Source organism: Perognathus longimembris, chromosome 16 (genome assembly GCF_023159225.1).
Source record: "Perognathus longimembris pacificus isolate PPM17 chromosome 16, ASM2315922v1, whole genome shotgun sequence".
In the NCBI taxonomy this organism is placed as follows: Eukaryota; Metazoa; Chordata; class Mammalia; order Rodentia; family Heteromyidae; genus Perognathus; species Perognathus longimembris.
The window spans coordinates 58,634,822-58,657,885 of NC_063176.1; the positions used below are offsets into that span (position 1 = coordinate 58,634,822).

General features: G+C 53.4%; 1 protein-coding gene across 5 annotated transcripts in view; it reads left to right on the forward strand.

Moving 5' to 3' along the window:
• Gak (cyclin G associated kinase) overlaps nucleotides 1–22,846 on the forward strand; it is a 59,074-nt gene extending 36,228 nt beyond the window's left edge. For 4 of the 5 annotated variants that reach the window (XM_048364071.1, XM_048364074.1, XM_048364072.1 and 1 more), the window contains 12 exons: nucleotides 587–704; nucleotides 1,129–1,208; nucleotides 7,731–7,924; nucleotides 9,207–9,353; nucleotides 10,386–10,868; nucleotides 11,219–11,395; nucleotides 13,173–13,295; nucleotides 15,541–15,657; nucleotides 20,531–20,740; nucleotides 21,043–21,188; nucleotides 22,071–22,247; nucleotides 22,362–22,846. In XM_048364071.1, coding sequence (XP_048220028.1) covers nucleotides 587–704; nucleotides 1,129–1,208; nucleotides 7,731–7,924; nucleotides 9,207–9,353; nucleotides 10,386–10,868; nucleotides 11,219–11,395; nucleotides 13,173–13,295; nucleotides 15,541–15,657; nucleotides 20,531–20,740; nucleotides 21,043–21,188; nucleotides 22,071–22,247; nucleotides 22,362–22,463 — 2,074 coding nt within the window. In that variant the 3' untranslated portion in view covers nucleotides 22,464–22,846. The remainder of the gene's footprint in view (nucleotides 1–586; nucleotides 705–1,128; nucleotides 1,209–7,730; nucleotides 7,925–9,206; nucleotides 9,354–10,385; nucleotides 10,869–11,218; nucleotides 11,396–13,172; nucleotides 13,296–15,540; nucleotides 15,658–20,530; nucleotides 20,741–21,042; nucleotides 21,189–22,070; nucleotides 22,248–22,361) is intronic. The other variant, XM_048364076.1, reaches the window with a different exon arrangement.
• The last annotated feature ends 218 nt before the right edge of the window (nucleotides 22,847–23,064 follow it).

Sequence of the window (23,064 nt, forward strand, 5' to 3'; positions counted from 1 at the left end):
TGCATCGGGCCGGGGTGTGCTCCAGGAACCCCCGTGACTGTGCAGTGCATCGGGCCGGGGCGTGCTCCAGGAACCCCCGTGACTGTGCAGTGCATCGGGCTGGGGTGTGCTCCAGGAACCCCCGTGACTGTGCAGTGCATCGGGCCGGGGTGTGCTCCAGGAACCCCTATAGCTGTGCAGTGCATCGGGCCGGGGCGTGCTCCAGGAACCCCCGTGACTGTGCAGTGCATCGGGCTGGGGCGTGCTCCAGGAACCCCCGTGACTGTGCAGTGCATCGGGCCGGGGTGTGCTCCAGGAACCCCTATAGCTGTGCAGTGCATCGGGCCGGGGTGTGCTCCAGGAACCCCCATGACTGTGCAGTGCATCGGGCCGGGGCGTGCTCCAGGAACCCCCATGACTGTGCAGTGCATCGGACCGGGGTGTGCTCCAGGAACCCCTATAGCTGTGCAGTGGCTTCCTAGGATGATTATCCTGTCTAATAATTGGGTATACAAACAGTCAGATAAGAACGAATGGATTTAGTGTTAGATCTTAAAATCTTGCTACATTGTTTATTTACGTGGACAATTTCTCTCCTCTGTTCTAGGGAATTTAAAATTGAGGACGGCAAGGCAGTCATTCCCCTAGGCATAACAGTTCAAGGAGATGTGCTCATTGTCATTTACCATGCCAGGTCTACCCTGGGTGGGAGGCTACAGGCCAAGGTGAGTGCCTTTGTGGCCACTACTGTGGATTCTCACCATCCAGTGAGCTTTCAGCAATTATCCTGTAACTCCTGTGGTTAGTCCTCAATGCCCTCCACTTGGCACAAAGCAAAGAGGATTCTAGACTGAAAGGTGTGGACTTTTTCCCTTGACATAAGAGGCTTCCATCTAATGGCAGGCAGCTGGCTTTGCCTTGGAACACCCTTCACAGCCAAGGGCCTCTGGAGCTCTGCGCAGTATTTCTTGGCCCTTACCCAGGACCTGGCAGGAGGTATGGCCATGTCACCTGCTGTCCCCTATACTTTTGGAGCTTTCTTTAACAAAAGCAGGTTGTCAGACTCTAGCTGGCAGCCGTCCTAGAGAAGAGGTCTGAATACATAATCAGTGGTTCCATCCCCAGTGGTTCTCATTTGCCTTCTTGCAGATGGCATCCATGAAGATGTTCCAGATACAGTTCCACACTGGGTTTGTGCCTCGCAACGCAACCACTGTGAAGTTTGCAAAGTATGTTGATGTTGCACTGTGCTGCAACACCCTGGGAGAGGGCTGGGGACTGGGGACTGGTGAGCCTGTGCACATAGGTCAGTCCAAAGACTTCTGTGCTGCCATGGGAGGGCATCTGTGACCCAGAACCAAACCCTGGCCCTGCCCAGCGCCATCTGGTGTTCTGTTTCCAAGACCCCTCAGGGCCCAGTGGCCCCCACTTGGTGCCCAAATACTTTTGTAGTGGTCCAATGCTTCCCTTTAAGAATTTAACCACTTATACAGCATGGCAATAGAGTGGGCAAGTCTATCACATACTCTCTGAGGCTGTGCTGTGTGCACAGTATTCTTTTGGACATGTAGTTGTAGGTAAAGTGCTGTCCTCCCATCTGAAAGTCTGCTTTTACAGAGGCAAGTTCTAGCAAGCACAGTAGAAGGAACAATTCTGGAAGTGTGCAGCGTGTGCAGGAGGAACAATTCTGGAAGTGTGCAGCGTGTGCAGGGGGAGCAGTCCTGGAGGGGTGCAGCGTGTGCAGGGGGAGCAGTCCTGGAGGGGTGCAGCGTGTGCAGGGGGAGCAGTCCTGGAGGGGTGCAGTGTGTGCAAGAGAAACAGTCCTGGAGGGGTGTAGCGTGTGCAGGGGGAGCAGTCCTGGAGGGGTGCAGTGTGTGCAAGAGAAACAGTCCTGGAGGGGTGCAGCGTGTTCAGGGGGAGCAGTCCTGGAGGGGTGCAGTGTGTGCAAGAGAAACAGTCCTGGAGGGGTGCAGCGTGTTCAGGGGGAGCAGTCCTGGAGGGGTGTAGCGTGTGCAGGGGGAGCAGTCCTGGAGGGGTGCAGTGTGTGCAAGAGAAACAGTCCTGGAGGGGTGTAGCGTGTGCAGGGGGAGCAGTCCTGGAGGGGTGCAGCGTGTGCAGGGGGAGCAGTCCTGGAGGGGTGCAGTGTGTGCAAGAGAAACAGTCCTGGAGGGGTGTAGCGTGTGCAGGGGGAGCAGTCCTGGAGGGGTGCAGTGTGTGCAAGAGAAACAGTCCTGGAGGGGTGCAGCGTGTGCAGGGGGAGCAGTCCTGGAGGGGTGCAGTGTGTGCAGGGGGAGCAGTCCTGGAGGGGTGCAGTGTGTGCAAGAGAAACAGTCCTGGAGGGGTGCAGCGTGTGCAGGGGGAGCAGTCCTGGAGGGGTGCAGCGTGTGCAGGGGGAGCTGTCCTGGAGGGGTGCAGTGTGTGCAGGGGGAGCAGTCCTGGAGGGGTGCAGTGTGTGCAAGAGAAACAATCCTGGAGGGGTGCAGCGTGTGCAGGGGGAGCTGTGCTGGAGGGGTGCAGGGTGCAGCATGTGCAGGGGGAGCAGTCCTGGAGGGGTGCAAGGTGCAGGGTGCAGCGTGTGCAGAGGGAGCAGTCCTGGAGGGGTGCAGCGTGTGCAGGTGGAGCAGTCCTGGAGGGGTGCAGCGTGTGCAGGGGGAGCAGTCCTGGAGGGGTGCAGTGTGTGCAGGGGGAGCAGTCCTGGAGGGGTGCAGCGTGTGCAGGGGGAGCAGTCCTGGAGGGGTGCAGCGTGTGCAGGGGGAGCAGTCCTGGAGGGGTACAGCGTGTGCAGGGGGAGCTGTGCTGGAGGGGTGCAGCGTGTGCAGGGGGAGCAGTCCTGGAGGGGTGCAGCGTGTGCAGGGGGAGCAGTCCTGGAGGGGTGCAGCGTGTGCAGGGGGAGCAGTCCTGGAGGGGTACAGCGTGTGCAGGGGGAGCTGTGCTGGAGGGGTGCAGCGTGTGCAGGGGGAGCAGTCCTGGAGGGGTGCAGCGTGTGCAGGGGGAGCAGTCCTGGAGGGGTGCAGTGTGTGCAGGGGGAGCAGTCCTGGAGGGGTGCAGCGTGTGCAGGGGGAGCAGTCCTGGAGGGGTGCAGGGTGCAGCGTGTGCAGGGGGAGCAGTCCTGGAGGGGTGCAGGGTGCAGCGTGTGCAGGGGGAGCAGTCCTGGAGGGGTGCAGGGTGCAGCGTGTGCAGGGGGAGCAGTCCTGGAGGGGTGCAGGGTGCAGCGTGTGCAGGGGGAGCAGTCCTGGAGGGGTGCAAGGTGCAGGGTGCAGCGTGTGCAGGGCGAGCAGTCCTGGAGGGGTGCAGCGTGTGCAGGGACTGTGGACATTGGATGTGGACCATGCTAACCACATGGCCTAAAAGCAGTAAGATGAGTGTTTCCAAACATGGGTGTTTGTGTCTAGCTAGTCGTCTGTCTACTCCATCGCCTACATGCTTATGATCCCAAGAAGAATGGAGTAAGTGCTCTCCCAGAAGTGGGCAGAAAGCTGCACGGGGGTCTAGTCTCCTGCTCTTCAGGGCTTGCCTTTGGGTTCATGGCAGAAGACTGAGGTGATGCATCTGTGGTGTTACTCCCTCTTAGGTTCCTGTTGATGTTGTACATCTTTCATATTGTTCCCCCACACCCAACCCTCCCTCCCCCACTTTTTGGTGCTGGTCCTGGAGCTTGAACTCAGGGCCCAGGTGCTATCCCTGACCTTTATTTGTTCAAGACTAGTACTCTAGCGCTTGAGCCACTGTCCACTTCCGGCTTTTTTTGAGTCGTTTATTGGAGATAAGAGTCTCACAGACTTTCCTGCCCAAACTGGCTACAACCATGATCCTCAAATCTCAGCCTCTTGATTAGCTAGGATTACAGATGTGATCCACCAGCACTTCTCTCTCTCTCTCTCTCTCTCTCTCTCTCTCTCTCTCTCTCTCTATGTCTCTGTCTGTCTGTCTCTCTGTCTCTCTCTCTCTGTCTTTCTCTCTCTGTCTCTCTCTCTCTGTCTCTCTCTCTCTCTGTGTCTCTTTAATCTGGAAATTTTCAACCACTATGGGGTCATACTTAAAAAAACTATAAAGACTCAATATCTGAAAACCAAGATAAATGGAAGATCTATGACTTAGATCTTAAAATTAATAAACAAACTTCTAGCAGCTATGATTAGCATTGTTATTCTTTGAAGGTGCCCACCAAAACTCATGATGGAGAATAAACTCCATCTTGAGGTATTGAGAGGGTGGAAACAATTTGCTGTTGGAAGTGGGACCTTTGGAAGGTGCTTACGGTTAAATGAGGTAGCAAGGGTGAGGTCTGATCCCTGGGACGACTTCATAGGAGAAAGAGAGGCCTGGGCTGGACACTCTCGCCATGTGACATCCTGTGCAGCCTAGGGACACTGCAGAGCCCCTGCCCACCTCTCTCACCAGATAGGGCTGCCAATCGCAAACTTGGCAGCCTTCAGAGCCATGAGCAAAATAAGCCTTTATTCTTCACGATGGTGTCTCATTACATCATCATCAACAACAACAAAAACCAAAGATGGTGTATTTAAGAGTACATAGAAAAGCTGGACTGTGGTAGCTCATGCCTGTAACTCTAGCTACTGAAAAGGCTTCAAGGTTTATGGTTCAATGTCTGCCTGGGCAGGAAAGTCGATGAGATTCTTACTTTCAGTTAACTACCAATAAGTGGAAGTGAAGCTGTTGCTCAAGTGGTAAAGTGTTAGCCTTGAGAAAAAAAAGCTAAGGGACAGTGCCTGTGTTCAAGCCCTAGGACCAGAACGTGCATGTGTGCACATGGCACACACAGACACACACTGTTCAGCCAGTATAAGCTATGTACTGAGGCAGGATCTACTAGAACTAGAGTCGTACTTTGCATGTTGACACGAGGGAAATCTGGCTCCTTAGCTGACAGTCCTTGGCTCAAGACAGTCCCAGGGAAGGATCTAACTGCTGTCACTTAGTTACCTGCCCCTGGCCCACAACATTTCAGCATGTTTAAAGGAAAACAAACTTTCTGTACAGGACAAAAACTTACCAGTAACTATGCTTATTTAACACTTCTCTAACAATGGTTAGCTTCTGTCCTAGTGTCCCAGAGAAAGATAGGTTCTTGGTTTCTGTTAGAGAACAATGTAGACACATGCCTGACAGCACAGAAAGGAGCTGTGAGGAAGATGGAAATGCACATTTGTGGATAAACTTAAATGTGTGCTGAGAATCCAAAAGAACAGTAATGGTATATTATCTGGTTTAAGGTCTGTGACTACCAGAGAGGATTTCTGACTCACAGAGTGCTCCTACACTCGCCTCCCTGGCTCACAGAGTCATTAGAACATGTGCCACTTTCAGACTTCCTCAAGGGTACATGTTGAAATCCCACAGAGAGGGAAAACGAGCTGATAGATGAGAAGATGGAACACAAAGTATGTGATGGATCCAGATAAGAACAGAGAAATGATGAAATAGAACTGGAGAAGACAGAAAAGAAGCACCACACGGGTAAACTTACACTCAGTACATCAGTCCTCAGCCTGAATGAGGACCAGTGCTCCAAAAGAAAAATGACAGTTTAACTTGTTGATAAAAAAACAAGTGAGGGCCAGGCACCTGTGGCTCACTTCTGTAATCCTAGCTACTCAGGAGGCTGAGATCTGAGGATTGCGGTTCAAAGCCAGGCTGGGCAAGAATGTCTGTGAGTTTTTTTCTAATGACCAGTAAAATGCCAGACTGGAGGCACCATTTAAGTAGTAGGATACAGCTATGAGCAAAAAAGCTGAGAGAGCAAAAGTCTCAGGACCAGCACAAAAAACAAAAGCAGAATTGCCAAAGCCCTGGCTGATGCCATTTCTTTCCTTATCTGGTAGAACAAGTAAACAAGGCAATTAGGATGTTTAGACAACATTAGACCTATTGACCTGAGTTTTACACATTTTAAACGATGTGATTTCTCTTGTTTGGGGTGCCCAGTGTGGATTTGGGGGTGCACACTCAGATATGGTTGAATATACTGTCTGCAACAAGCAACCAAGCCTATTGGAGTGGCACACTGGTGACAATGAAGGCAGTCAGGAAGGGTTGGTGAGGGGGTGTGAATAGCGTGCCTGTGCTCTGCATGTGCACGGAATTGGAGCGTTCATGGCTAGGTGCCATCAGATGAGCCTCTGTGTGTTGTCCTCAGTGACTTGATGCCCAGCAGGCCAGAGCTGTCCTGTGACTGAGAGAAGGTTCCAGAGGGCTTCTGTGTACTGTGGTAGTCAGGACATGTTTACCAGCCCTACATGTCGGAAGCCCCTTAGGTGCCCTCCTGGGCTCACCCCTGCTGGTTCCCTTCCACCGGGGCCGGTAAGCCGTGCCTTCCTAAGGCTGGGGCCTTTAGTGCCACACACACTGCTCATACATCCCATCCCCACTGTGCCCTCACTGGCCTGGCTGAGTGTATTGGACAGGGCCAGCTGGGGCAGAGAAGCAGAGGAGCAGTGCCCAGAGCTGCTCTCTACCCTGGGGCCACCCTGCATGGGGCTTTACCCCCTCTCCCCTTTTCCTTCTTGTTGAGGGAGAATCTGTCTCATCTGTCTGTTACTGCAGTTCCACGCTAGCTGCTTCAGCCTGGCCAGATGCTGTCACCAAAGTGTCTTCTGACTTGATGTACATGGAGGGAAACTTGCCTTCTCACTCTATCCTGTGCCCCCGTGTGTGGAGGGACTGTCCCCAGGGCCGGGGTGAACCCGGAGTCTCAGCTGCACCTGCTTATCACTTTTAATAAGCAATCAGTTGTTGCTTTACCATGTAAACTGCCACACCCTCACCACCCCACCCTTCCTTGTCTAGTGGTGTCACAGAGGAGCCCAAAGGACTGGGAGTGGGTGGCCCTCTTGTCACCTGGTTTCCCTGGGACTAGCCGCTACTGCTCTGTGTCTGTTCTGTAGGTCTGTTGTTTGGTTTATACGACTTAAATGTGATGCACAGAGACACTGGGTGGCAAAAACATACAGCTAAAGGGCCAGGCTGTGTAAACCGTGCTGGAGCCCTAGAAGATATGGAACCCCCACCCAGGAAGAATCCAGTCACATGGCCAGGGTCCCTGACTACAGGACACTGTGGTGGGCCTGTCTCCTCCCATGCTGCTGGACAGCTGCCCCACGGCTTCTGGAGATGCTGAGACATCTCACCCTCCTGTTGCCTTCCTGCCTCTCTGCTTCCCCAAGGCAGATCTAGGCAGATCCTGCTGCCTCCCTCTTCTAAGACCCTGGCAACTAGATGCCAGAAGTCTTGGTTTTAGGGTCATCTGATGATAGGGATTCTTGCCAGGGTAGACATTGTATTTATGTCGGGAAAATGCATTTAAGGTTTCAGAGTACCTGAATCAAACCAATTGCGATTCTGCAGGTACAGTTGGAGGGGAAGGTGAGAGGGCCTGGACCCTTTGTCAGGATGGAGGCTGCCTCATGGAGCCTACTGACTGCTCTAGGAGTTATTACACTTTGTGGCCATTCTGTCTGCTCTGCCTATGTGCCTGTGCTCCAGGGAGCTCAAGGTACACAGGGCTTGTAATGTTACCAGCTTGAGGAACCCTTGCCCTGACACCAGGGAAGCTGAGAAGTAGCTCTGGGATGTGCCAGCCCTTTCGGAGTCCCAGGGAGCCTGGCAGGTGACAAGCACATACGTGGCCACCTTGCAGACAGATGACATAGGTTCTGAATGCATCCCTTCCTTGGATGCCGAAACTGTGGACACTGAGGCTATTCTCACTTGCATCCATCCCATACCTGCAGATACGACCTGGACGCATGTGACATTCAGGAAAAGTATCCAGACTTGTTTCAGGTGAACTTGGAGGTGGAGGTGGAGCCTAGGGACAGGCCCAGCCGAGAGGCCCCACCATGGGAGAATGCCAGCCTAAGGGGGCTGAACCCCAAGATCCTGTTTTCCAGCCGAGAGGAGCAGCAGGACATCCTGTCTAAATTTGGTAAGGCTCCTGGGCAAGAGGTACACTTACAGGGGAGTAGTTTCTGGGGACTCCCACCTCTGGGAGAGTCCTGAGGGACGCTGGCCTGGCCTCTGCTCAGGGTAGGAGCTGCCAAGGTGGCCTGTGACAGAAACTCAGCTTTCACTGTTGAGACTTGACAAAGGTGTAGCAGTGGTACCAAGGAACAGAGGCCTTCTGCACTATGACCCTGAGCCCTGGTTGTGGTTGTTCAAGCCCCACACCACCTCCCTGGCCCACCTGACTCTCACACAGGGCCATCCCACAACCTGGCCACTCAGGCCCAGCCCAGGCCCCACCCCGCATGCCAGCCAATCTGGGAAATCCATCCTCTTGGCTTCCACTGGGCTCCAGGTCCTAGGTGGAGGCAGGATTCTTTGTAGGTTTGTGAGCCCTGGGGTCTGTGTATTGGGTGTTACTGTGGGGCTAGGGCTGTGATGCTCAGGAGGAATTTCCTTGGGGCTAGTTTTGTGTACTTGCTGGTTGAGGCCTGTGTTCTAGATACACTGCCACTTAAATGTGACATGAGGAGCCACTCACACCTGTAATCCTAGCTACTCAGGAGGTGGGAATCTGAGAAACACAGTTCAAAGCTAGCCTGGGCAGGAAAACCCACCAAAAAAAGCCAGAAGTGGGGCTGTGGCTCAAGTGGTAGAGTGCTAGCCTTGAGCAAAATTGCTTAAGAGACAGCGTCCAGGCCCTGAGTTCAAGCTACAGGACTGGCACTAAATAAATAAATAGATAAATGTGACCTTGAGGGTGGGAATACTTGGCCTTGGTATCCATGGGACTTGGTGGTGACCCCTGCTCAGCATGGGTGTCTCTTTTCCTTACTTCAGAGAAGTTCCAAAACGCATAGTCAAAGTACTTCAAGCAAAGCAGGTGGGGCTTGTAGCCGCACTTGTTGCCCGAGGCACATCTTTGCCATTGTTTTGTGGTTTGCCATGTTTGCACCTTTTGCTTTTCTTAGCTGAGGACAGCTAAGTAACCCTGAAAGGACTTGTATGTGTACATATGTGTATGTGGTGTGCCGCAAGTACATGTGCATGTGTGTGCTGTGTGCAGGCATGCTGTGTAGGTGTGCCGATGTGGCCTAATGAAGCGTCTGAGTGGGTAGAGGACTACACTGTGCTCATACTTGGCTTCTATCCTCATGGCTGTGGGGTGCTCCATGGCCTGGCCCACCCTGCTTCCTCAGCTCTGGGATTGGCCCAGGGTTGTGGCATTGGCACAAGAGGCCTGATGCCAGCCCTTCTCCTGGCAGGGAAGCCGGAGCTCCCCCGACAGCCAGGTTCCACAGCTCAGTACGACGCTGAGACGGAGTCTCCAGAGGCTGAGATCACAGAGTCAGACTCTCCGCAGAGCAGCAGCACAGACGCCAACCACTTTCTCCACACGCTGGACTGGCACGGTAGGCACAGGGTGAGACCAGAGCTCGCTGGTCATCACCAGCTGCTCATGACAGCAGGTTCTGTCGGCCGGACAGAGGTAGGGTCCTGGGTGCAGTCACTTGCCAAGTAATGTGCAAATTCCACAGGGAAGGCCTGGGCAGAGCCACATCTTCTTGAGAAGGGCTACAGAGCCCAGCACCAGGGGTTCTCACCCATAATCCTATTATAGTTCAAAGCCAGCCCAGACAAGAAATCTGTGAGATTCTTATCTCCACTTAACCACCAAAAAGCTGGCAGTGAGGTGTGACTCAAGTGGTGGAGTACCACCTTGAGTGGAAAAAAAACTAAAGAATAGCATTCAGGCCTTAAGTGCAAGCTTCATTACTGGCACCAAAAAAACAACAAAAACGCAGACCTTACATGATGGCTTTTTTTTAAGGGTGAGAAAAATAAGCTTACACATCTTGAGGTAGCAACTCCAGCCCATTACTGAAATCATCCATCGATGGATACTCCTGTTAACAGACCCTGGGAGGTCTTGCGGGTGCAAGGAGGGCCTGGAGCAACACGACCAAGTGGTGAGGGCAGGGCTCAGTCATGTCCTTGCCTGGCAGGCTTGCTGCCCAGCCCCCACTGTGCTCCCGGGCCCACAGTCTGACTGACCTTGGCCTCTCACCCAAGATCTTGCCCTGACCTCGCAGGGGATACGGGGATAGCCTGTGCTGCAGGGTGCATCCTCCTAGACTGTGATTCCCTGAGTGCCCCCACCACGGTGCCCCTGTAGCCCTGGAGGCTGGACCTGTGGAAGGCTGTGACAGCCGTGGGCCTCGGGACCCCTCCATGGCTGGCCGAGGCTGAGTGGTGCTGGCCAGGGCAGTGAAGGTGATCAGTGTGACGAGAGCCCCAAGGCCAAGGTTGGCTGTGGGGTAGACATGGGGGACCCTGGTGCTGACCATGGGGCCATAGCCTGAACCCTGCTGGGGGTGGCATCCTTGTTAGCCAAACAAGCTTGTGCATCTATCTACTGACCAAGGCTTTGTTTTCTTTTACAGAGGAGAAAGAACCAGAGACGGGTGCAGGAAATACCTCTCCTAAGGAGAGTCATTCTGCCCTGATTCTAGATGGAGATGGAAGTGAAGCCTCAGATGAGGAGGAAGAGCCCCCATTCCCCTGTGGGGACAGGCAGCCGAGGGCTGGCGAGCACATGCCAGACCCAGCAGCTGGAGCCAGACAGCAAAACTTGACATTTGAGGCAGCCACAGCAGCCACGCCACAGAAATTGGAGCCACCAGAAGAGGGCATCGACCTCCTGGGGCTACACTCTGAGGCGGACCCTGGGCCTGCTGCCTCCGTACCGGCCTGTGGGGCCCCCTCCAGCCACGCTGATCTACTCAGCTGCCTCCTTGGGCCACCTGAATCTGCCCCAGTGGGCTCCCCGGGTGACCTTCTTGACAGTGAGGCCCCCCTGCTCCTGGCAAGCCCAGTTCCTCCCCTGAGTGCACAGAGCACCCCACACGGAGGGGTCCCTGCCGCCGGTATGCGCTTCGGTTCTTCACTAGGAGTGGGGCTTAGCTGCTCCCACCAGGTAGAAAAGGGACAGTTGCTGTTACCCAGGCCCTGTGAGAAGCTGTACCTGCACCAATCCCAGCTGAGCCCCAAGCCCACAGGCCAGGAGCCAGCAGCTGCACCCTCATGGGTATTGCTGTGTCTGGGATGGTGGTCAAGCTGCCAGGTGTCAAGAGGGCCCCTGAGCTCCTTTGAGGTCAGCTTAGTGGCCTGGGTGCATCTTGTGTAGGGCAGAAACCTCAGCAGGGAATCTAGGCTCCCAGAGCACAGGTTGTGCCTAATGCTTTGCTCTCCTCCCTTCCCTGTCTGTCTCTTTTAGCTGACCCATTTGACCCACTTGTGTTACCATCCATCTCCAACACCCAGCCCTGTTCCAAGCCTGATCTCTTTGGCAACTTTCTCAGCTCTGACTCCACAGTGGCCTCGGCCTTGCCTGCTTTTCCCTCCACGCACAGCGCCCCACCCCCAGCCTGCAGCACTGCCTTCCTGCACCTAGGTGAGTGTCCTTCAGAAGTTCCTGCTTTAGACAGCCCCCTGGTGACCACAGCTTGAGTGGCGGGTGGGGAGGGACAGGCTCTGGATGACACCCTGAATGGTAGCCCGTCTAGGCTTTCCCAAAGTCCAGGACTGTTGAGATTAGGACTCTGGTGCCTTTGCCTTGTCCCGCCTAAGCTGTCTGTTCTAACCTGGAACAGGTTCTGGGTCCCTTGGTGCCCACTGTCAGTCATGAGCCTCTTGGCTGCATATCTCTACAAGCAGAGATAGTCACCTCAGCCTGAGCTGTGATGGGGTGAGGGGGCTGGGAGAGGAGGATGCAAGGTCAGAGGACAGGGGTCTCAGAAGCTGATGCTGGGAAGATGGGAGGCAAGGAGGGCTGAAGGCCCATGAGTCTGTGTGGGGAAGGCTAGGTCCAGGAGCAGCAGGCCAGGCCCATATAGACAGAGGCTAATGGCCCCTGCTGTGAAGAGTGAGCTTGGTTCTTCTGACCATAGTGAAGTAAACCAGGAATGTCTTTGAGGGTGGTGGACCACCATAGTGGCTTGTTGGCCAGAGTGCATTCACAGCCACTCTGTCCCATGGGGAACAGTACTGGCCCAGATCCCAGGAGGAGAGTAAGCATCATCAGGGCCCCGTCCCTGGGCCATGCTAACGTCATCACGGTCCCCATGCCTGAGGTGTGCTGACGTTGTCACGGTCCCCGTCCCTGGGGTGTGCTGACGTCACGGTCCCCGTCCCTGGGGTGTGCTGACGTCACGGTCCCCGTCCCTGGGGTGTGCTGACGTCACGGTCCCCGTCCCTGGGGTGTGCTGACATCATCACAACTCCTGTCCCCGTCCTTGCGGTGTGCTGGCATCGTCACGGCCCCTGTCCCTGGGGTGTGCTGACGTCACGGTCCCCGTCCCTGGGGTGTGCTGACGTCACGGTCCCCGTCCCTGGGGTGTGCTGACGTCACGGTCCCTGTCCTTGCGGTGTGCTGGCATCATCACGGCCCCTGTCCCTGGGGTGTGCTGACGTCACGGTCCCCGTCCCTGGGGTGTGCTGACGTCACGGTCCCCGTCCCTAGGGTGTGCTGACGTCACGGTCCCCGTCCCTGGGGTGTGCTGACGTCACGGTCCCCGTCCCTGGGGTGTGCTGACGTCACGGTCCCCGTCCCTGGGGTGTGCTGACGTCATGGTTCCCGTCCCTGGGGCGTGCTGACGTCATCATGGCCCCTGACCCTGTCCCTGGGGTGTGCTGACATCATCACAGCTCCTGTCCCCGTCCTTGCGGTGTGCTGGCATCGTCACGGCCCCTGTCCCTGGGGTGTGCTGACGTCACGGTCCCCGTCCCTGGGGCGTGATGACGTCATCATGGCCCCTGACCCTGTCCCTGGGGTGTGCTGACATCATCACAGCTCCTGTCCCCGTCCTTGCGGTGTGCTGGCATCATCACGGCCCCTGTTCCTGGGGTGTGCTGAGAGCCTGCAGGGAAGAAGGTGTCTCTGAAGCTCCCTGCAGACGGCTGTGACGTGGCCACCTTCTGACCCCTCATCCTGTTGGTCAGTTTAGTGGCTATGTGGTGATCTTCAGAGCCCATTAGGAAAAGGGATGGCACAGCCCAGTTTCAGCTCTAGCCTTCCACTCTGGAGAGTACACAGCAGCCCCAGTGGGGACTCTTCAGGGTTCATTGGGATGTATGTCCGCTGGAATTTGCCCACTGTGTATGTAGAGGAGGAGGACCTGGGTGAACGGCTGGCAGATGTGCCACACCTGCTCTTTTCCTGCTCCTTCCAGGGGATCATCCATCGGAGCCTAGCAAGGTGACAGCCTCCTCCAGCCACCCGGACCTGCTGGGAGGGTGGGAGGCCTGGGCAGAGGCTGCTGTGCCCAGGCCAGGCCCTACACCTGCTCCAGAAGGTACGACCCCTGGCCCTCTAGAAGTTGGATTCCCAGTCAGGCACCTGCTGTGGCCGTTTATGTGATGCATCTGGTGCCTCCTAGAAGAGAAAGGGCTGCCGGGCCTATTCACAGGTGCCTGCATGTCTGCCAGTCTTGAGATTGCTTGTGGTGGCTGTGAACTTCTGTCTTGACTGATTAGAGAATAGGCACTTAGCATGCAGTCAGTGCTGTGGCCCCTGCTGGCAGTGCCCTTCCTCTCCTTGAATGCATCTTTAAACAATATTTGTTATTTATTAAGTAATTGTACAAAGAGGTTACAGTTCCACAAGTCAGGTTATGAGTACAATACATCTTGACCTCTCACCCCTTCCATTATTGTTCTTTTCCATTTTCCCCCTCCCATCTCCACCCTCAAGTTCCACAGTTCAATTACATAATGTGCATTGATTGTAATGACTGCATTTGGCCACCCCACCCCCTAAAAAAAACAAAAAACCTTGCTACTCCTTGGTATTCATTTTGTTAAGCAGCTCATTAGCTGTTCAGAGAAGTTACACCTTTGGACCCTTCAGTTGAATGTACTTGGAAACAGTTGCAGTTTGCCCACATTGCACTTGGCGTGTTTTTCCTGTTACCTGTGGCTGCTCTGCATCTCCAGAGGACACCTCGGGGACCAGGCTGTGTCCCCTGTGTGCCGTGATTGACACCATAGGCCCTGTCAGGGACATGAATTGGGTGGGACGGTTCACATTTGTGAATGTCCGTCCTTCTGTGCATCTGTAATCCTTACCTTGCTGGCATGTTCTGGTCCTACACAGTCCTATTTGCAGAGTTTTGGACATCTATCCCTTTCGGTACAATAGTCTTAGTTATTTGCACAGAAGCAATTCCTGTCCTTCATTTTCACCAAGATTGGCTGATAACTTTTTAAACATTTTACTTATTTACTAGCTCATCAGTACTTCTAATTTGTATTTCTTTGTTACAATTGTAGTTGACTTGATTTTTTTTTTTTAGTTATTTGTATTTCTTTTCAAAATTCATATTCTAGGGGCTGGGAATATGGCCTAGTGGTAGGGTGCTTGCCTCATGTACATGAAGCCCTGGGTTCGATTCCTCAGCACCATGTATATAGAAAAACTCAGAAGTGGCGCTGTGGCTCAAGTAGTAGAGTGCTAGCCTTGAGCAAAAAGAAGCCAGGGGCAGTGCTCAGGCCCAGAGTTTAAGGATCAGGACTGGCGCGTGCACACACGCGCACACACACACACACACACACACACACACACAAATTCATATTCTATTCCCTTTTTTGCATAAATTCTTTTGTTGTTTCATGAGAGCTATTTATGTATAAGTAGCCATCATGGCTTTTTTAAAGTAGCCCTGAGATTTGAATTCAGGGCCTACCTCAGATGCTCATCCACTTGAACCACAAATCTGGAGCTTTGTAGCTTTAGTTATTTTTAAAATAAGGCATATATATATATTTTTTTTAATTTCCCCCAGTCCTGGGGCTTGAACTCAGCCTGAGCACTGTCCCTGGCTTCTTTTTGCTCAAGGCTAGCACCCTGCCACTTGAGCCACAGCGCCACCTCTGGCCGTTTTCTATATATGTGGTGCTAGGGAATCGAACCCAGGGCATCGTGTATACGAGGCAAGCACTCTTGCCACTAGGCCATATCCCCAGCCCCCAGATCTTATATTTTTGTGTCTGGGGCTGGCTTTGGCCACAGTCTTCCCACTTATACCTCCTGCATAATTGGGATTATATATATGAGCCCATTTCATATATATAGACATGTGTATATTATATGGGTTTTTTTATTTATAATTTTATACTTGATATTCTCAAGTGTATACTATGATGAGCAGTATAATCAAGAACATCGACAGTTTCGATATACTTCAACAGGTGAGTGGTACTGGAGAAGCACAGCAGTGTACAGTAGATCTTTTTTTGTTTTCAGTCATTTCCTATAAGGAACAGTATGGGCATTAGAGACAGCTGCTCAGCTCAGCTCTGCAGATGCATGTTGGATGTGTGCTGAGTGTGAGCCAAGTGTGCCAGGTGTGTGCCAAGCATGTGCTGAGTGTGTGCCAAGTATGCTAGTCTGTGCTGAGTTTGAATTGCTGGCTGGCGCCTAGGCTGTGCAGGCAGTGGCCAGTCCCAGAGTGAAGGCCTGTGGTAGTGGGAAGAACAGCAGCCCTGGAGGTTGTATTTCACTGCAGATGGTACCAGTCTCGTTCTCTGTCCCTTTCCTAGGTGCCCTCTTCTCTCCTGGAGGTCAGCCAGCCCCTCTGGGCCCCCAGCCCAGCCAGGCCAAGCCTCAGAGTCTGGACCCATTTGCTGACCTTGGTGACCTGGGCTCTGGTGTACAAGGTGATGCAAGGGGTGGGGGTAGCTGTGTGGGCATGGGCACCAAGGTTCTCAGACCTGGGATCCTCGTGAGTTTCGTCTGCTCCCAGTCCAGGTGCTGGCTAAAACCAGAAGTCGCTGAACTGGCATTGCCCCGAGTCCTCATGGCAGTATGGTACATGGGCCTCCCTTGACAGGACCATAGGCATTGAGGAGTCAAGGTCCATGCTTGGAGCCTGGGGTCCACCCCAGGAGCTGGTCAGGCTCTGCCCGGCTTCTAGGTGCTACCATTAGCTTTCATGCCTGCCTTGGGCCTAGCCACACCCTTGAACCGCTCCATCACACCTCTCAAGTTTGCCCCTGGGGTGTGGCCCCCTGGAGCCCTGCACTGTCTCTTCCACAGGCTCTAAGAAAGGAAGACAGGCCCTGTGACGAGCCCAACCCAGGTCTGGCCACTCACCCCAAAGACAGCACACAGTAGGGGTGGAAAGTCAGGAAAGTACTTACTCAGCATAGTCATGCTACACAGGGAGAATAAGCATGTGCTAGATGTAAGCTTTAGATAAATAAAAAATTGGAACTAGGAGAGAGAGGTACATATACTGGGGATTTGGGGTGAAAAGTATGGTCAGGTTGATCCTTGTCTCAGGATAAAGAAACCATTGCTGCTGCCTGAGCAGTAGTCTCAGTTCTTGTCAGGAAATGTTTGTCCATCAGTCCTGTCCCTCCTGGGATTCAAGGAAGCTGTGGGAAACGATGGCTCGAAGCAAAAGGGGCATTGCAAAATGGAGGCAGCTCCTATCCTGCTTTTGGTTTCCCTTTGGACATTGGCAGGCCCAGGTGAAGAATCACTACTAAGCAGTTCCAAGGTTCCTGTTGTGTCTTTTACCCACTCCTTTCCGGTCTGCTGTGAGGCATCTGATGTCTTTGGGTACGTGTCGCTGGTGACTGGCTTGCTCTGGCATCTGCCCTGTGCCACACTGTCTCCCGGCATTTCCCCTGTAGTGTGATGGGCTGTGGATTCAGCTCTCCCTGCACTTCCCACACTCGCCACCTGACAGCCCTGTCTCTGAGAAATGCGTTATGTCTGGTTTTCTGATCCTTTTAAATCTCCTAGTCTTTAGTGCTGGCCCCTGCCCTGTCTCCTCTCTTCTCTCTCCTCTCTGTTGCTCTCCTCCTCCTCCTAGATCTTGCTTTGTCCTCTGTTGTCTTGTTGTTTCTCCCCCTGAGTTTTTTTTATTTTTTTGCCAGTCTTGGGCCTTGGACTCAGGGCCTGAACACTGTCCCTGGCCTCTTTTTGCTCAAGGCTAGCACTCTGCCTCTTAAGCCATAGCACCACTTCCGGCTTTTTCTGTGTATGTGGTGCTGAGGAATTGAACCCAGAGTTTCATGCATGCAAGGCAAGCGGTCTACCGCTAAGCCATATATATTCCCAGTCCCCCTCCCCTCCCCCGAGCTTTTTGTTGTTCAGCTACTCCGTGTATTTTGTAATAGTCCCTGGCTTTTCAGATGACTGTGTTTCTGGGACTTCCCTAAGAGCTGCTTAGTGTCTCATAGCTTCCCTCTGGGTCCTGAGGCACTGTGATCTGAGCACAGTGAGGCTGCTAAGGCCTCCCCATGAAAAAAGACCAGGTCATCTGTTTTGGACGGAGCCAGACTTCAGCTTCCAGGCAGCCTGAGCTCCTCTCTCATGGTGCCTGGAAAACAGCAGCCCTGAGAGGAAAGCCAGGCTAAAGCAGCTAAGACTTGACAATAAGCCCACACCACTCATAGCAAACACTCTGGCTGTCACAGGCCCCACAGGTCCTCTCCGAGACCCTGGCTAGCCTCCACCAGGACAAAAAAATGGAATCACAGCATGCCTTTTGGTCATTGTGGAATCAAACCAAAAATTGGTGGTGGTGAACTCGCAGAACCTCTTCGCCATGAGAGGGAGAGACACTGAATGGCGCAGGGGACCTAGGGAAGCCGAGCAGAGCATTGGGATGAGTGGAAATAAAGTGCAGCATACCAGTGTCAGTGCTGGCTTTAGAAAAGATGAAACATCTCTCACCGTAAGTTTGAAAAGAGCACAGTAAATCCAAAGCAAACAAAACGAAGGGAATGTATTCTTTTAAATTAGTGAAACAGAAAGCTCATTCTTTGCAAAGACTGATAAAATTGACCAAAAACTGACCAATTTCTAAGACTTGACAGAAAGGAGAGAGCACCAGTCACCAGTGTCTGGAGGTGCCTGGGCCCGTAGGATCCAAGGGAATGGAATCGAGTGCTTGCACACTGGCAGCTCAGGAGCACAGCAAAGCACCACTGAACCCCCAGTGTGAAACTGAGAATTGGAGTTGTCACTAAAAAGAAAATGAAGTCATAATAAAAAAAAGCCCCAGAGGAGAGAGGAAACCTCTTGGCCCCACTGGACTCACTGAAATGTTGTACCAAATGTTTGGGGAGTGTCAGTTGTACAGCATCTATGGAGACTCTGAAGAAGGCATAATTTTCTGCTGATTTTACAAAGCACCAATGCCAAGTCCAGCAGAGACAACGGGCGGAAGCCACAGGCTGTCCTTGAGACACACAGACACACAATGTAAAAATAGCTATGCTGCTCCCACAGGGGTTACTCTAGGAATACAGACTGGTTCAGCACTCCAGAATCAATGAATGAGTGTCCCGTGTTACCCAGATAGCAGCCACTTGATTGTCTCAGTGATGCAGAATGGGCATCTGACAAAGTGCAGTTCCTTATGGCAGTCTGCAAAGTAAGGAAGGAAGGGGAGAAGGCATCACCAGAGCAGGCACAGAGACTGAAACTGATGGACAGGACAGAAGTCACCTGAAGTCAGCATAAGGCAGGATGTCCTCCTGCCATTCCCACCTACTGGAAGACAGCTTCTGCTGTTAGGCAGGAGAAGAAGTTGAATATTGTTTGCAAATGACATGGTTGTATAGTAAGTCTGAAGGGCTCTGTAGAAGTCTTTAGAGCTGTTGTTTACCAAGGATGCCAGGACAACAGGGTATAAGATCGACACACACAAAAAAAATCTCTTGTAGTTCTCCTCACTTTCAGTGGCACAGAAAACCAAACTTAAAACAGTACCATTGCAAAAAGCTTCAAGTGGCAATATAGTTTAAGTGGTAGAGTGCCAGCCATCAACAAACAAGCTGAGAGTACAAGGCCCTGAGTTCAAGCCCTATTACTGGCATGTACAGATGCACTCACACAAGAACAAATCTTTAGCATGAATCTAAGAAAATGCATGCAATTCCTCTATGGTAAAATTACAAACCAAACATGGTGGAAGAAAGCAGAGATTGAGAGTGACAGACACAGACCATGTTCACAGAACATGGCCACAGGGAATGCCCTCTCTGCCCATTTTGGTTAATCCAAGGAATTTTTTAGAGTTAAGTGGGAAAAGTGACTCCCAGAACCAAACTGCTGAAGAGGGGACCACCCACAGATCAGTGAAACCGAAGAGAAGACCCAGAGAGCACCCACACAGGGAAGCTATTCAACAGATGGAACTGGAGCCGTTAGACTTGCAGTGGCAGGGCAGGGAGCCCCACCGCTGATGACACAGAACAGCCGCATTGCCTGCAAAAGAAAGCTTTCAGACTCAAAAAGAGAACATGACACATAGGAAGAAAGTACCTTAAAAACACATGTTTGACAAGCACAATCCGATGAGAAGATGTGAAAAGATGTAGAAGGATGCCAGCAGAAGCAGTGCCCAGGTGCAGATGAGCACACCATATCCCCGCCATGGGAAATAAGGCTGGTCACCTTAAGAGCACCTGCTTAACAAGGATCTGAAATTGTACAGCCACCCTTGATCAGTTCCTTTGAGAATTCAACACACAGCTACCACATGACCCTGGCATTTGTCCCAGAGAAATGAAGTGGGGTTTGTCAATAATACATAAACAACTGGGTGCTGGTGTCTCACACTTGTTAGCCTTGAGCAGAAAAGCTCAGGGACAATGCTCACACCCAGAATCAAAGTCCCAGTACCACCCCCACCCCCAAAAAATCCTCCAACGTGCTTAAAGAAGTGTTGTCTGTAATATACAGCAGGGGAAGGTCAGGCAGCCCTGATGGGTAGCATCCTGGGTGAAACATAATGGACCCACTGATGGCATGACATATATATGCAGAGGGCAGCTGCATGTGGGACTAACCACGTGTCAGGCAGCTCACACCTGTCTGAACTGGTCAGTACCACTTCCTGTCTGGGCAGTCAGGAGACACTGAGCAAAGATACTCAGTACCTCTCATTGTGGGTAGTGCAGCTTCTGGGTTTCTAGGTATTTAAAAAAAAAAAAAGTCTAAAGCCAGTCACCAATGGCTCATGCCTGTAATCCTAGCAACTCAGGAGACTATGATCCGAGGATCATGGTTCAAAGCTGGCCTAGGCAGAAAAGTCCTCATGAGACTCTTATCTCCAGTTAACTACTCAAAAACCGGAAGTGACTCTGTGGCTCAAGCGGTAAAGCACTAGCCTTGATCACAAAAAGTCTCAGAGACACAGTGCCCAGGCCGAGTTTGAGCCCCACAACTGACAACAGCAACAAAAAAGTCTACCTTAAGTTTGAGGGACTTGATGAGGCAGTACCAAGAGAAAGCAATGGGCTCCTGTGGGTGGAGGGATGTGCTGGTGACTGGCATGTGTCCAGCCTTTGCCCTGTGGTGGGTGGAATGGGCCAGCTGGCTGACGGCGTATCGTTGGGTGTTGGACAGTGTTGGGTGGTATTGAGCCAGTGCTTGGCGGTGCTGCTTTGGGTTGGGTGGGACAGGCTGAGCAGCAGCAGAGTCTGCTGTGATGCACCTGTTCCTGACGGCAGCAGCCGTCGTAGCCCTCTGTAGGCATGCTTTGCCAAGTGTCTTGTAGTCTCTTTGCAGGCTCACCTTCCGGATTCACTCCAGGAGGTTTCAGTCTCAAGTCGGCCCCTTCTCCTAAGGGCGGCAGCTCCTGGCAGACAAGTCGGCCAACAGCCCAGGGCCCTTCATGGCCGCCCCCCAAGACTGGCACACAGCCAAAACCTCACTATTCTACCAACTACAGCGTGATTGGGGGCCGAGAAGAGAGGGGTGTCCGGGTGCCCAGCTTTGGTGAGTCTGCATGGCCCAGCCAGAGGGTCAAGTGGAGCCCCACTCTGGGAGAGCAGGTCACGCAGCCTTCTGCCTGGCCCACTGAGGCCCCTGGGGAGGAAGCGGATGCAGACACATCTGTCGTGTCTGCTAGAGGCATTCCCGAGCATCCTCCTCTTGGGACAACTGCTCTACCATCTTTCAAAGCCAACCTGGATTATGTCTTCCTTCATCTCTGTCCAGAGAGGCCCTGTCTCAGAAGCCAGTGGAAATGGCCAGAGACTTGGCCAGCATCTCTGTAAGAAGTGTCTGTTATTTTCCAGCTCAAAAGCCGAAGGTCTCAGAGAATGATTTTGAAGACCTGCTGCCCAGTCAAGGCTTCTCCAAACCTGACAGGAAGGGACCAAGGACCATGGCAGAGATGCGGAAGCAGGACCTTGCCAGAGATACAGACCCTCTCAAGCTGAAGGTGGGCACTACTCTGCATGGGCCCCCCGAGGTGTGTGGCTGGGGGTCAACCTGGCAACCTGTGAGCTGCCGGGGCCTGAGGCCAGCCAGTTCTTCACTGGCCTAAGGCCAGTGCAGTTCTTGTGGGTGTGCTCCTGAGCAACCAGGCTCTGCAGACTTGGTTTGTGCCTTAGCATGGCTCTCAAGTGCTGGGTGGTCAAACATGGATGAGAATATCACGGAAACCCCTCTTTGCCCAGATCTGACAACAGGGCCTGGGCCAGACTGGCTCTTATCAGGACCAAGGGGCCAGACTCCTGGAAGGGACAGCAACTTCTTTTAGGGTTTAGGTCCTGACCAGGACACTATGCAGTGGATGGAGACATCAGGTGATCCCACTTTAGCCCTGAGACATGTTGTCTGTGGGTTTGGGTGGAAAGTCAGCTCTGCAAGCCACAAGTGTAGCCATGTTTAGGGACGACCTGACAGGCCTCCAAGGACTTATTTGTTCTCTCTTGCCCCTGAGCCCTGTGATGTGTCCAAGGAGCCTGTGCCAACCAATGAAGGCTTGTCCTCAGTGAATGTCTGGCTGGCAGAGGCCTCAGTTGGACTGGGCTGGGCTGCAGCCTCCTGGGTGGTAGGGATTGGAGTGGCCAGTGGGTGAGTTGTACATGTATTCCCCAGGAGGTGGGCAGGGAGGTGCTAGGTCAGTTAGCTCCGTGGGCCTGCTGGGTGGTGGCGCACCTCAGCATGTTGGGATGGCCAGGCACTGGCCCCATCGAGCAGCCGCACCTCCCTCGGTGCTTCCTCCACTGCCTGCCTTGGTCTCTCCCACACAGTGGGGAGGGCTGTCCCAAATCACAGTTCCCTGCAGCCAGGGCTGAGTGTGCCGGTGTCTTCACAGCTCCTGGACTGGATCGAAGGCAAAGAGAGAAACATCCGTGCCCTACTGTCCACCCTGCACATGGTGCTGTGGGATGGGGAGAGCCGCTGGACGCCCGTGAGCATGGCTGACCTGGTGACCCCCGAGCAAGTGAAGAAGCAGTACCGCCGTGCAGTGCTGGTTGTGCACCCCGACAAGGTGAGTGTGCCATCTGCCGGCTCCCAGCCGTGTGGTACGGGGTTGGCCCTGCCTGCCCCACCCTTGTGGGGAAGAAGGCAGGCTGGGTGGTCACTCCACATCTGCCCCCCACAGGCCACAGGACAGCCATATGAGCAGTACGCCAAGATGATCTTCATGGAACTGAATGATGCCTGGTCCGAATTTGAGAACCAGGGCTCCAGGCCCCTCTTCTGAGATCTGATGACGGTGGCGGCGCAAGGCAGCTCCGGGAGCCCAAGGCTGCTGGCTGGCCTGCGGAGGCCTGAGGCAGGTGTGGGGCCGGATCGACGGCTCCCCACTGTCCCTTCGTTAGTCCTGGACAGATGCCAGGCCACAGCCCATGGGAGAATGCATTCCAAAGCTCTGATTTTCGTTTTGTTTTTCTTTTGGTCCCAGAGAAGTGTTGATTTTTTTGCTCCTTCCACAGCTGTCACAGCTCGTGCTTTACGTGGCGTGGTGTTGGGTGGCGCATGTCAGTTGCACTGCTCCACGGCTCCTTCTCAGAATCGGTGTGTGTTCACAGCCTCTGTGATCAGCTGACGATCATCTGTACATAATTAAACTATTTTCTGACGGCTGTTGCAGTCTCCAGCATGGGCTGCCACCTCTCGTCTGGCACAGAGCAACCCACTTCTTGCTCAGTTTTCCACCCCACACGGATGGAACTTGACCTGAAATTGGGGGCCACGGGCCAGTGGTGACATCTCCCTGAGGGTCTTGCTAAAGGAAGGTTCCAGAGAAAGATCAGCAGGAAACCTGGGCCAGGGCATTGAGACTTCTCCCTAGGGCCCAGAGC